The sequence below is a fragment of the Rattus rattus genome, chromosome 10, assembly GCF_011064425.1.
Source record: "Rattus rattus isolate New Zealand chromosome 10, Rrattus_CSIRO_v1, whole genome shotgun sequence".
Lineage (NCBI taxonomy): Eukaryota > Metazoa > Chordata > Mammalia > Rodentia > Muridae > Rattus > Rattus rattus.
In genome coordinates this window covers 10,852,032-10,866,066 of record NC_046163.1, presented here as the reverse complement: position 1 = coordinate 10,866,066, position 14,035 = coordinate 10,852,032, and the positions used below count along the sequence as shown (strand labels likewise).

At 41.5% G+C, this 14,035-nt stretch overlaps 1 protein-coding gene across 2 annotated transcripts; it reads left to right on the top strand.

The window, feature by feature from the left end:
* The first annotated feature begins 379 nt into the window (after window positions 1-379).
* Tsn (translin) lies at window positions 380-13,633 on the top strand. 2 transcript variants are annotated; one of them, XM_032914982.1, is made up of 6 exons: window positions 383-594; window positions 1,740-1,833; window positions 2,848-2,944; window positions 5,830-5,945; window positions 6,426-6,505; window positions 10,986-13,633. In XM_032914982.1, the coding sequence occupies exons 1-6, from the start codon at window positions 529-531 to the stop codon at window positions 11,217-11,219; spliced, it is 687 nt and encodes a 228-aa protein (XP_032770873.1). In that variant the 5' UTR covers window positions 383-528; the 3' UTR covers window positions 11,220-13,633. The 2 variants fall into 2 exon arrangements, with proteins under 2 accessions (XP_032770874.1, XP_032770873.1); XM_032914983.1 differs by lacking the exon at window positions 6,426-6,505 and having other exon boundaries at window positions 380-594; window positions 10,986-11,059.
* The last annotated feature ends 402 nt before the right edge of the window (window positions 13,634-14,035 follow it).

Sequence of the window (14,035 nt, the reverse complement as noted above, 5' to 3'; positions counted from 1 at the left end):
TATATTCTTTCGACATTCACACAAGTGAAGCATTGTTTTCCTCCCTTGACAGAAGTATATATTATAATACATGCACATGGATAAGCAAACCGCGCCACTCCTGGTCCCGCCTTCTACGAGTCACGTGTCTCTAAGGTCCCCAACCCAGCTGTTTTCCTACGCCGATCTGCGAGTCCCGGCCCTCGGACCCCTGTTCCTCAATTGGAGCTGCGTTTCAGCCGGCCTATGCCCACGTGATGCTGAAGGGCTGTTTCCGAAGATGCCTATGTGCGGGCAGCAGGCGAGGTCCCACTCTTTGTCCCTCTGTCGGGCCTCGGGAGAATCGCGCGGCGCGTCAGGCATCACGGCGGGCAGCCCGGGCTCCGGTGCGCCGCGGGTGTGGGAAGACCCCGGCGCCAGCCTTGGCGCAAGAGGCGGTGGACGCGGCAGTAGCGGCAGCGACGGGCGTTGTGAGAGAGACCGCTACTTGTCTGTCGGTCGTACTGTGGCGGTGCTCCGGTGCTGACTGATTGTAGGGCAGCCGGCGCCATGTCTGTGAGCGAGATCTTCGTGGAGCTGCAGGGCTTTTTGGCTGCCGAGCAGGACATCCGAGAGGCGAGACCCCTTCCTCCCCATCTCCTTTTTTTCTTTTCCTAGCCAGACTGGACCAATTGGTCCGGTCCTGCTCATTCTCTCGTTTCCGGGCCCAATGGGTTTAGGTTAGGCCGCCTCTCGGTTCCGGATTCGACTTCTCAACATCATGTACCTCTTTGAATATCACTTTTCCTGTTTCATCATTCCAATCCCAGGCTCGGTTAACGCCCGCGGCTATATTTCTATATTGGCTGCTGGTATTTTTTTTTTTTTAAAGCACTTGCGGTCTTTCCTTAAACAAAGAGCTCTCCTGTAACTTCTCATCCCACATAGATTTTTTTTTTAAAACAAATCTAGATTCTACTGTGACTCACAAGGTCTCTTTCCCCACTCTCATTTTGTTTACCACTTGTTACTGTGCGTGTGTGTGTTCAGATTTAACTTTTTATTCATCTATGCTTCATATATTGGCCAATCTGAGGACTTTTGGCCGTACTTCTGCTTTTGCTGGAATTAGGTTATTTTCTGCTCTCTCGGACTGTTTTCTTTTTGTGCCTGAGGCAGGTTCTTGATGTGTAGCCCTGGGTGACCTAGAACTTGAACCTGTAGCCTTCAGCGTTTTCAGTGCTGAAATAACACGTGCACAATTTATAGGCCTCATCTTGACTTTACAACGTAAAGGATTGCTTTTCTGTTAGCTTCTAAAATCGAGAGAAATTAAAATAATATATACCAGTCCTATTTGTTAACTTGCTAGAAGCGATTGCTTGCTTCTCCGATGTTTGCATAATGCCCATCAGTAAATGTGCTCAGAGAATGTATAATGAATGAATGAAAGAAAACCAATCAACACTTGTATTTTAGTTTTTGTTTTATAAACAACATTTACATTGCTAATTACTCATTTTTATAGCGTCTCAGTTGGGTTCTTGAGCAGGTGGCTATTTTCCTTTCATGGCTACCCTAAAGAATCTGAAGCGTTTTAGCAGCTCCTTGAGTTGTGACAAGAAGAAATTACTGGAAGATTTGGGTTCACACATAAGGAATCCCTTCTTGTGAAAGTCCTGAGAGTATGACTGAATGTGAGGGTGTGGTAGCACATTTGTAGTAGTGTGTGTTGAGGATTACACTGAACTTCTCTGGTTTTTATTTTTTATTCTCTCTAGGAAATACGAAAAGTTGTGCAGAGTTTAGAACAAACTGCTCGAGAGATTTTGACCTTACTCCAAGGGGTCCATCAGGGCACTGGGTTTCAGGACAGTAAGTTTTTGCCTTGACTCTTGCTTTTTTTTTTTTGGTCCAATGTATCACTCTAAGTCATGTACCATTAAATGACAAAGGCGGAGTGCACCTTTGTCATTTATTGTGAGGACTGTCCATTATGCTTTAATTATGAGTGAAAATTGGAGAATATTGGTTTGGTCATTTTAAGGATTATGATATTCTTGATATTTTGGTTGCATTTTCACGTGTGTATAGTGTGGTTTAAATAGGGATGTTGTTTTGCTATGATATTGGGTGTGTGTGTGGGGGGAGGAGGGAGGGACGGAGAGGAGAGAAGAGGAGAGAGAGAGAGAGAGAGAGAGAGAGAGAGAGAGAGAGAGAGAGAGAGAGAGAGGGGGAGGGGCAGGCAGGCAGAGAGCGCTTGAGAGCAAGCGTGCATACACTGCATGTGCTGGTGGTGGGCTGTGAGACAGGAGTCTTGCTTTGTTGCCTATGCTGATGTTAAGTTGTGTTCCTCTCACCTGAACCTCAGACTTCAGTGAATTTCATTGTAGTTAGCACATTTGAGTCTTTGTTTTAATGAATGTTTCTAATGATTGAATGCCTTTTAATATACATTTGAAGATAATAAAATGAAATGCCAGGTATAAAGTGTTCTAAAATTCATGTTTGTAGTCAGCTTTTTGTTAAGATTCTAATATGTCTAGTTAGACATGGAACCCTTTTGTAACATGCAGCTGCATAGCTAAGAGCTGAAGTTATTTTCTGATAACACAGCTTTCAGGTTTCCAAGGCAAGTTGTTTGTTTATGCAATAATGTAGAGTTTATCAATCTGAGAATAGTATGTAGAGCTCTTTTTTTTACTGTGGGAGGGAGAAACAGTCTGATTTTGGGTATCTGAGGATTTATAGGATAAGTAGCTGAGGAGTAATGGTCTCTGATTTTAAGTTGATTAGTGTCCATGTAAACTCCATAGATTATTAAGCAAGAACTGTATTGGCAGTTTGGTAAGTTTTCCATTATTAAATATTGTTATCTTTTATGATCAGTTCCAAAGAGGTGCTTGAAAGCTCGAGAACATTTTGGCACGGTAAAAACACATCTAACATCCCTGAAGACCAAGTTCCCTGCTGAACAGTATTACAGGTTTGTAAGAAGAACAGCGCTATTTTATAACATTATGTTTTTGTTTTAAGAAAGGAGAAATATAGTTATTGAATAATTACCTATGAATAGGCAAAAGTCTTTGTAGAAGGAATAACAAAGAATCACATTGGTAATGGTGGCAGCAAAACTTTTTTTTTAGTATTTCCTTCTTACTCCAGACAGCTTTTAAGGAAACTATAATTATTAAAAAAACTATTATTGTTTTGAGACTGTAACTTGATTTCAACATTTCTTCCTTCCCTTTCGTTCCTCTAAGCCTTCATATCCTCCCTCCATTCTTCTTCAAATGCATGGCTTCTTTTGCTAATTGCATGCATGTTTATAACTTGACCCTATTTCAAGATGTCTGTCAGGTTTCAGGACAGTAAGGTCTTTGCTTTGATTTTCAAGGTTTTTATCCAATTTTATCAAACTCTAGTAAGTCACTTTCCACTAAGAAGACATGCCTAGTAGGTCTGTGTCATTTTATTGTATGAAATATGTTATGCTTTGTTTATAGTTGTGATTATGAAATACAGCTTTGAAAATGATTTGGATTTCATAGATGTTAAACTGAAAACAACTACATTTCTGTGTTTGTGAACTATGATAAATGAGAATCAAGAAAGTTCTGCTTTTCTTTTTTCGTTTTTTTAAAGATTTATTATTTATACGAGTACACTGTAGCTGTCTTCAGATACACCAGAAGAGGGCATTGGATCCCATTACAGATGGTTGTGAATCACTGTGTGGTTGCTGGGAATTGAACTCAGGACCTCTGGAAGAGAGAGTGCTCTTAACCACTGAGCCATCTCTTCCACCCTCTGCTTTACTTTTGGTTAACAAACATGTTCTTTTAAAGACATACATACAATTAGTAAATACAATAGGTATGCACAGGGGATGGATTTGTAAGAGTAAAGGATCAATTTATTTGTTTTTGAATCCTGTATGTTAGCCTACATTTTAGATTCTGCAGTTATATTCTGTCACATAGTCTTATTTGGGTTTTACCTTTAACAACCCTGTAAATATAGAAGCAATGGGGGTGTAGTGGCTTACCCTTGAAATTCCAGGATTTTTGAGGTAGAGGCAGGAGGATAAGGAATTTAATGACATTTTTGGCTATATTAATGAATTCAACGCCAGCTAGGTGAGAGCCTGTCTCAAAACAAGCAGAAATCAAAACAGACTTTCTGCAGGAAAAGAGCAAAGCAGTAAAGCTGTCAGGACTGAAAGACTCTCTGTACCTGGAGGTCACTTACCTGTTGCTGTAAAATTATAAAAAATGAAATGCTGTCTTTTATCCCCTACTGGTCTTGCTATGTTGCCTACCTGCTCTCAAACCTCTGGACTCCAGTGATTTGATGTCTCTCGAGAGCTGGGATTTTAAGTGTGCCACTACACATGTGCTACCAGAGTTTTTATTGTGGCCTCCTTTTTGGTTGTATGATAATTTAGTGATTTAGGAATAGGTATAGGAATAAGTTATAGAGGTTGATATATAGTTTCAGTTGTTTTTGGTCTTCAGTTTAGGGGAAATTATTTTTCAGGCTGGAGAGATGGCTCAGTGGTTAAAAGCACTGGTTGTTCCTCTTCTAGAGGACCTGAGTTCAATTCCCAGCAACCACATGGTGGTTCACAACCATCTATAATGGTATCTGATGCTCTCTTCTGTCATGTAGGCATACATACAAATTCACTATTCATATACATACATAAATAAAAGATCTTAAAAAAAATTACATTTTTTTCCCCCAGTGCTGATTACATTTCATAAGGGCATTTACTCTTGTCATTTGTAGTTGGATTTTGTTCTTCTCTCTTTGTTCCTCTACCCCTCCCCGTTTTTTCTCCCACATTGGCCTTAAACTTGGTATATATTCATGGATGATGGTTGTCTTAGTTAGAGTTTCATTTCTGTAAAGAGGCACTGTGACCACAGCAATTCTTTTGAAGAAAAACATTTAATTTGGGCTACCTTATAGTTTCAGAGCTTCTGTCCATTGTCATCAGGGCAGAAAACATAGTGAGTTGCGGACAGACCTGGTGCTGGTGAAGGAATTGAGAGCTCTACATCTTGATCCATAGGTAGCAGAAGAAGACTGTACCACACAGAGTGTAGCTTGAGCATAGGAGACCTAAAAGCTCACCCCTACAGTGACACACTTCTAACAAAACCACACCTACTCCAACAAGGCCACACTTCCTAATACTGCCATTCCCTGTGGGCCAATGAATTTAAACACAAGTCCATGGGGGGCCATACCTATTCAAACTACCACAGTTGTCTTGAACATCTCACCTTCCTGCCTTTGAATGAATGCTGGCATTACATATGTTTGTCACCAAACTGTTTGTGGAGTAGAACTCAGGGTTTTTATATGTACTAAGCAAAACACTCTCTCAACTCTGCCCTCACTCATAGTCTTTATGATTCCTATTTTTATTTGTCTTTAAGACTACTGAAAACCTTTAGTCAAATCGATAAGCAGTCTTTAGTTTTAATTTTCATTTTAATAAGAAATTGGATTGTGCTTCTCATTGGTTATACTTACAGGTAAATACTACACTTTTCAGCTTATCAGATTCATACCATATCCATTTAATGTATTTGAGTGCTGAATTGCTTCTGTTTGTTTTATAAATTATGGTTGCACATATATTGTGTTGTTTTTTTTTTTTTTTTTTTTTCCGGGGCTGGGGACCGAACCCAGGGCCTTGCGGTTCCTAGGCAAGCGCTCTACCCCTGAGCCAAATCCCCAACCCCCTATTGTGTTTTTTGTTTGTAGAAAAACTTGATTTTCTAAGTTGTTGGGCTGAGCCATATTGAGTGTGTCTTTGTGGCAGTCCTTCACCTGGTACTCACTGTGCCGTTTCTGCAGGTTTCATGAGCACTGGAGGTTTGTGCTTCAGCGCCTGGTCTTCCTGGCGGCCTTTGTAGTGTATTTGGAAACAGAGACTCTGGTGACCCGAGAGGCTGTTACAGAGATTCTTGGCAGTAAGTGTCTCAGTGTGATCTGTGGAATCATGAACATGATGAACAGGTTTGGTGAGGGGGAGATTATTTCTTTCTCTGAGTGTGTGTTCATGGTCTCTCTCTCTCTCTCTCTCTCTCTCTCCCTCTCTCTCTGTGTGTATGTGTGTATGTGTGTGTGTGTGGTCAGAGGGACAACATTTAATTATTTGTGTGGGTGCATGGAAGGTGTGGTGCTCATGTGGAGCTTAGGATAGCTTGGGTATTGGTTCCTCTTCCATCATGCCAGTCAGTTCCCAGCATTGAACTGAGGTTGTCAGTCGTGGCAGTGAGCATGAAGAGTGTGTGGTAGTATCTGTGAGGGGTTAAGGATGGGAACTCCCTAGCAAGCCAGAAGAGATTTCATGTGTGTATATTTACTCTGTCTCAATCAATCAATCAATCTCTCTCTCTCTCTCTCTCTCTCTCTCTCTCTCTCTCTCTCTCTCTCTCTCTCTCTTTTAGTTGAACCGGATCGGGAAAAAGGGTTTCATCTGGATGTGGAAGATTATCTCTCAGGAGTTTTGATTCTTGCCAGTGAACTGGTAAGACGTGTGTGTATCTTGGGGTAGTCCTGTGTGTGCACATACATATTGAGGTTCAGGGATTGCCATACAAACTGCTCAGACTTCACTCTCAGTTAAACAGGGCTGGTTTATTGAGCGCATACTCCAAGACTGATCAATCAGGGTTGTAGCTCAGATTTGGGAGCTGAAAGCAATGACCTGGGACATTTTTTCAGGGTCAACTTATAAAGGGAAAAAACCTCAATGAGCTCATGTGCAGGAAGTATTGCCTGTTGGTTGGCTCTGATTCAGGCTATTTTGGCTAGCTAGACAGAACAGTTTTAACTGGCCTTTATTCTGATTGGTCCTAAGTGGAGCTTATGGTTGGGAAATTTCTTAAGATTAACAAACCTCAGAACATATAGAACTGATCGGGTGTGTAGTCAGCATGACCCTCCTCCAAGTCAAGTTTTTTTCTGGGTTGGGCATGGAACAAAAGTGGCTACAGCTATGGTAGAGGGGTGTGCCTTAACAGTGTACACCTGGAGGCCAGAGGACAACCTTGCTGTCATTCTTTGTGCTGGCTGCCATTTTTTGGAAGAAAAAAAGTTGTTATGTATGTATGTACGTACATACCTTGGAGTGTGCATGGAGATCACAGGACAAATTTTAGTAGGTTTTTCTTGTTCTACCATGTGGGTTCTAGAGATGGAACTCAGATCATTACGCTTGTTGGCTACCCCATTGAATTATCTTGTAGGCCCAAACTTGTTTTTGTGAGACAGGGTTTCTCTGGCCTGAAGTTCACCAAATAGGCTAGGCTGGCCAAATAGTCAGCAGGTCTCAAAGATGTCTGCTTGTCTGCATCTTCCCTAATTTGGGATTATAAGTACATGTCACCATGAATAACTTGTTTAAACATGGATTCTGGGGACCACACTCAGATCCTAATATTTGCAAGGCAAACACATTACTAATTGACCTCTCTCCAGCACACCAGGCACTATTTTGAATTTCCTGTTTCTGTTTCATTTTTAGTTCTTCAAATGGCCACCTGAACTGAGGAAGTCTTGGGGTCTTTTTAGGCTTTGAAACTATAGAGGGATTTTAATCTCGTAACATGGCTACTCTGGCTGGAATACAGACACACTCTTAGTACATACCTTTAATCCCAAACAATGAAGGTAAAGTTAGTTTGTAGAAGGAAGCACCTGTGTTTGAAAGTGATGTCTAATTGAGCGGCAGACAAAGTGACAAATCAGAGAAAGGTTTGACAGAATAGGCTATGCCCAGCTCTAATGAGAACAGAGAAGAGGAAAGAGAGGCTACCTAAGAGAGAGCAGTACAGAGAGAGAAAAAGAGATAAGAGCAGTTTTACTGGGAGAATTTTACAGAAACAAGATGAAGAGAGAACAAGCTAGACACAAATGAAGACAGAATGAGAAGGAGCCAGAAGATTAGAACAGATTGTCAACGTTAATATGAGGCCAGGCAGAGCAATTCAGCCAGAAGCTAAAAAGAAGCTAGTTTGAATCCTTCAGTGTATTGAGGAGTTTTGAACCAGAACAGCAGTTAAACCAGTCAGCCAGCTAGCCAGCCAGAGTTCAGAGAGCCCTAGAAAGGGTGAGTTTATTCAGTAGTATGTCTCAGAGGCTGAAAATATTCTAGGCCTAGATACTATAGATTATATGGAAGCTAGAAGCTTCCAGGACTAGGCCTAGGTGAGTAAACTGAGGCAGTTAGCCTTGGAGAGCCAATTACATTAATGAATAAAAGTTACCTTTACATCTAGCAGTTCTGAGGTATTCACTGACTACATTGTATATGTCACAGTTAACAGTTAGGGTAGGGCCAGAAAAATGCCCGTTCACACGCTAAGGGAAGGAGCTGTATCCATCTACTAATGGGCACCTTTTGTTGCTTTTTTGTTTTTTTGAGACAGGGTTTCTCTGTAACCTGGCTGTCCTGGAATTTGCTTTGTAGACAGGCTGGCCTCGAATTCACTAAAATCTACTTGACTCTGTGCTGTCATTAAAGGTGTGCACCACCTCCTGGCATGAGTACCCTTTTTTGAGATAAGATTTTCTGAAACCTAAATAGGCCTTGAATTCACTCTACAGCTGTATATGAGGGTGACCTTGACTCTTGGTTCTTCTGCCTCTACCTTCCAAGTGTTGTGATTTATGAAGTTTTAATTTAAAAGATTTTAATACCTACCCTTTTCTTTTAGAGGAGTCAAGATGTTCATTTCTGACAGCTATATTAATTCATAGAGTAATTTTAGAGAACAATTCGACTGTGTAGGTTATTTTTATGTTTTGAGACTGGGCTACCCTGGAATTTGTGATTCTTTCTCAGCCTCCTGGATGCAGGATTTCAGGAGTGTGCTATCACTTCAGCTGCTGGATGTATACTTTTTTATCTTTATTTTCTTAATCTGCCTTATCTTGAAATTGTTCTCTAAAAATAATTCTCTAGACAACACAAATCTGTCAAGAGCAGACGACAGAACCTGCATAACCTCTAGAAGTAATAGTTTCTAATAGTTTTATGTGTATAGTTCTATTGCCTGCCTGTATCTCTGCAATAAAGGCCAGAAGAGGGTATTATATCCCTTGTAATTATAGACAGTTGTGAGCCATTATGAGGGTGCTGAGAATTGAACCCAGGTCCTCCTGAATAACAGTCATTGCTTTTAACCACGGAGCCATCTCTCTAGTCCATTGTTTTTGATTGTACTCTTACTGTGTTTGTGTAGTGTATATCTGAGCATAGGTATGTTGAGTGGTGGCTGTCATTGTGTGGAGGTCAGGACAACTTTGTGGAGTCTGTTTATCGATCTGTTCTTGGGTTGGAACTCAGGTTGCTAGGCTTAAATGGCAAGTGCCTATATTCACTGAGCTGTTTCATTGAGAAACTATCTCAAGGTGGGCTTGATGGCATGTGCCTATAATCCCAGGACTTGGAAGATTGGTTCATCAGAGTGGGCTCTGGGAGTTGGAGGCTAGTCTGGGCTATAGAGTGAGACTGTTTCACATCCCCTGGGAATGGAAAAAGAGGAGATGGCTGGTTTGATGCTTCTTTTGAACTTTGGCTTGGATCCTTCTGGCTTTCTGGAAGTTTACATCTATGTTATAACCAGTAGGAGGAATGGGAAGGAAAGGTGAACCCCTCCGGTTAAGGAATGTTTTGTTTTGTTTTTTTGTTTTCTTCAAGATAGGGTCTGCTGTGTGGCTCTGGCTGTCTAGGAACTCACTGTTTAAACCAGGCTGGCCTCTAACTCACAGAAATATGCCCACCTCTGCCTCCTGAGTACTAGGATTAAAGGTATGTATTACTATGCCCATCTAAGGATGTTTATTTGAAGTACTATATATAACTATTTTTGAGACAGGTTCCCATATAACTGACATGGTTCTTAAAACTTCTCTGTAGCCAAGATCCACCTCCTAAGAACTATGATTGCAGGCATTTGCCACCACAGTTGGTTTATGTGATGCTGGGGATGGAACCCAGGGCTTCCTGCATGTTAGGCACTAACTAGCATACCATCTGAGCTACATTTCCATCCAACTTCTCTTAAGCATTCTAAAAGGTGGACACTGGGGTATGACTCAAACACTTGCCTAACATGTAAAATACCAGGGTTCCATTCACAGCATTACAAAATTGAACAAAACAAAACAGCCTATCTTGTAGCTGTTAGCATGGGGCCAGCTTTGGCATGTCTTGGGGTGTGTATGGAAGGATCAGTGAAAATTTGAAACATTCTCAACATGGAAATAAGGAGAGGGGATACTGAAGCCCATTGAGAAATTGTATCACCAACTCAGACTTGTTGGAGGCAACTGATTGGCCAGCTTGAACCTGAGCACTGTCTTACTGTTTGTGGCTGGGGTGAAGTGTCTTGAATACCGTGTATTGGAATGTATTGAGCAGGTGGCTCAGAAAACCCACACAGAATGGATCAGACTTCATGGGGAAGGAGGTTTTGTGAGTTGGGTCATAAAATCGTACCTGGTCTTCAAGATGGTTAAGTTGATGTAATTTTTGACTTCTTACCTGTCTGTCTTATTAGTTCTAGGTGACCTGATGAGCCCTCAGTAGTGTACTATAGATAGGTGATCATGTGGCCTATGTTTATAAGATACCAGTCACTGTGATTGCTGGGACATGTTTTCTGTTCTATACTATACATGTTCTGTATGTAGCTGCTGAGCTGTGAACATGACATTTGCGTCCTTTAAAATAACTTTTATTTCGTAATAGTCAGCTCAAGGCATTAGAGAGATTTTTAGAAGAGCTAATTATAACGCATCACTTGTAGCAAACATTGTCTCAGTTCTGGTGGCATTTGTTTCAGACAAACCTATTTTAATGTGTTTACAGGTAAGTACCTTGAATACAGATTATCAGTTCAGTGTAGGCATTTAAATCTGAGCTTCTAGCTGTGGTTAGCGGGAAGGTGCTGAGGGAGAAACCACATAGTAACGTACCTGATTTCTTTCTCCTTGTGCAGTCCAGGCTGTCTGTCAACAGTGTCACTGCTGGAGATTACTCCCGGCCCCTTCACATCTCTACTTTCATCAATGAGTTGGATTCAGGTTTTCGCCTTCTCAATCTGAAAAACGACTCCCTGAGGAAGCGCTACGACGGCTTGAAGTATGATGTGAAGAAAGTAGAGGAGGTGGTCTATGACCTTTCCATCCGAGGCTTCAATAAGGAGACAGCAGCGGCTTGTGGTGAAAAATAGGAGCTTTCCCCTGCGGCTGGCCTTGCTGGCTTGGCAGTTGCCGGGGAGGGCTAGCATAGTGCCTCTTCCCGTAGTTAGCACACCAGTTGCTAAACACTGCGCTTTATTTTCTTAATCAGCTGTGTGGTGTGAGTATCAGAATTGAAATACTTTTTTGGATCTAAAAAAGAAAAGAAAAAAGAAAAAACCTTTTTTTTTTTTTTTGTTGTTGAGGTTTCAGTGAACTTGCTGTGTTGTTGTTGTATTACCATTTTGTCAAGAGTGTAAATGTTGGTCTCTTGGTCAAAGTCCTTTTCTTGCTTACCTGACTGTTGACGTATTAAGGACAGGTTTGTTGTCTTGTTTGTGATTGTCCTAGAAGTAAGCAATGATGTTTTCTAGGTCCAGATTAGTCCCTCATTCCCAGTTGTAGCCTGGATACAGTGTGAGAATAGAATGGCTGGCAAGAAAAGGAACTTTCTTTTAAGCTTTGTAAATTAGTTGATTTTTTTTTTTTTTTTTGGCCTGGGAAATTTGAGGCCCCAACTCTTTCCCTGCTACTAAAATACAGGAGATGAAACCATACAGTCCAACTCAGGAAGGTCAAGGTGGAAAGATCCTTTGTTAGGGGTGTGGTGATGTCTTGTGTTGGGTTAGAGTACCTCTTTTCTCACTTACCTTACGTCCCATCTGTCTGCTGTAGCAGTTAGTCTTTACACCTGTCTTGAGCTAACACCCGTGTGCTATATTTGCAAACTATGAGACCTTTTCCCAGCAGCCAGCTAGAACTGATATGGGAGTAGAAAGCCATCCTCATGCATTCATTCATTACCTGTACGGAGGAGTGTGTTCTTAAGAGAAATCAGTGCTGTGTGGTGTAGAAGAAAGTAAAATTTGGCTTTAAAAAATACATGTGATTGATAGTATATTTTAGAATAAGAAATTTTAGGTTGTGATCCTATCAGTATATTTAAAATGTATAGTTTAGGGTAGTCATGTAAACTTTGTGGGCTCCTCTATCTCCTCTCGTTTGCAGATAGCATAAGCATTCATATCTGGCTAGTCTTGGGGTAAAACTGAAATTATTAAAGTCAAGGCTGGTGGTGTAGCTTTTAGTGATAGACTTGCATGGCAGGTGTGAGGCACTAGTCCATTCCTAGGATTTCAAAAACCTGAAAAACCCAACAAAAATAGTGCATTTTTTATTTTTGCACCCTCTGACAGGAAGCTGCTGACATTACCAGTGTAACAGGAAATATTTAGGTGTGTCACCCTTTCTTGCTTGGTAGCAGTTTGGACTGCTTGTTTGTGCCGTGGGATATATGACACTGGCTTTTATCAGGCCATGGTTAAAGACTGACTGGAAAGTGGGGCCTGAGAGTGCAGGCCTGTGCTCCCAGGCACACAGGAGGCTGAGGCACAAGGATGGCAAAGTCAAGGCTTCAGGATAGCCTGAATTCCTGTGACAGGAAAACAACCCAAAAGGCTGGGAGGAAGAGTGGGGGGGATGTTTCAGTGACTGTTTGCTTCAAATGTTTAAGGCCTTGGGTTCAACCCCTCATTGGGCAGTGTGGTGTCATGAGGCTGACTCTAATTTCCCATCTTGAGGGATGAGCTATGATTGCTGTATATTGTTGGACATGTAGATTAGCCTTCTTCATGGTTCTTTTTGCAGGGTTAGAATAAGGTATTGAGTTATTTTGTTAGTTTGCTTTTTGAGACAGGCAGGGTTTTGCTGATAGTCCAGGCTGGCCTGGAACTCGCACCTCTGTTTCCTTTTCCTGAGTACAGGTTTAGGCTCTTGAAAGCGTCTGGGAATGTAGAAGGCTTTTCAGCTGCATGGTCAATTAAGAGACAGGATGTTCCACAGGTTCTTGCTTTGTTGCTTAAGTGTGGGTTCTGTTAGACATCTAGACATCATAAAAGCTCTTGCCAAAAGTATCATTTTTTCCTCTTTAGAGACAGAGGGTGTGATGTCCCACCTGCAGTGTTGTCTAGGCTGGTCTCAAGTACCTGGGCTCAAGCCCTCCTCTTGCCTCAGCCTGTGAAGCAGCTGGGACTCAAGGTCTGTGCTGTCACTGTGCATGACCTTGAAATTCAGTTTCAGATGCAACAAACATTGCACTTAAGGGTTATGTTTCTGGTGTTGTGATTCTACTTGAGAGTTTAGAAGTGTCATGTTGCTAATTAGTTGTGTTCGTTGTGGGCTTGTAAAGCAATAAAATTGGTTTTGGTCTCTTTGTAAAGTAGTGTGCTGCTGTTTGAATTCTTCCAAATGGAGAATGAATTGTTCATGTTCCTTGGAGGCAGAAGAAGCCTGAGTTGTGTAATGATGACACCAACCAAGACACTAGCCACTCCCAGGGCTTTAATGTAAGTACAGATAATGTTTGTGTGATCACCTCCATGAGGAAATTAAAGGTGTTTGAATTGAAGACATTAAGAAATACTACCTTTTGTTTTGATGGCCTGTGGATTAAACTCAAGTCCTCATATATGCTAAACATGTATTCTGCCACTGAGGTACACAGCTCCCAAAACTATTCATTTATTTTTTGAGACAGGGTCTCCTGTAGCACAGGCTGGCCTTCAGTTTGCCATGTAGCTGAGTATAATTTTGGACTTCTGATCCTCCTGCCTCTACCACCTGATGATGCCCAGTTTGCAGGTGTGTTCCATAATACCTGGTTTATGTCATGCTGGGGATCAAGCCCAGGGCTTTGTGCTTGCTAGGCAAACATTGATGTATAGCCCCAGTCTCAACACTGTTTTCCAATTTTAGAAAACTAGGTAGGGCATCTGGAGAGATGACCCAGCAATTAAGAGTATGTATAGCT

Excerpts from the sequence above, each read along its gene's own strand:
- Tsn (XM_032914982.1), top strand. The coding sequence starts at position 529 with ATGTCTGTGAGCGAGATCTTCGTGGAGCTGCAGGGCTTTTTGGCTGCC. Across the intron at positions 5,946-6,425 it reads TGTTACAGAGATTCTTGGCA|TTGAACCGGATCGGGAAAAA; the intron begins GTAAGTGTCTCA and ends TCTCTCTTTTAG. Across the intron at positions 6,506-10,985 it reads TGATTCTTGCCAGTGAACTG|TCCAGGCTGTCTGTCAACAG; the intron begins GTAAGACGTGTG and ends CTCCTTGTGCAG.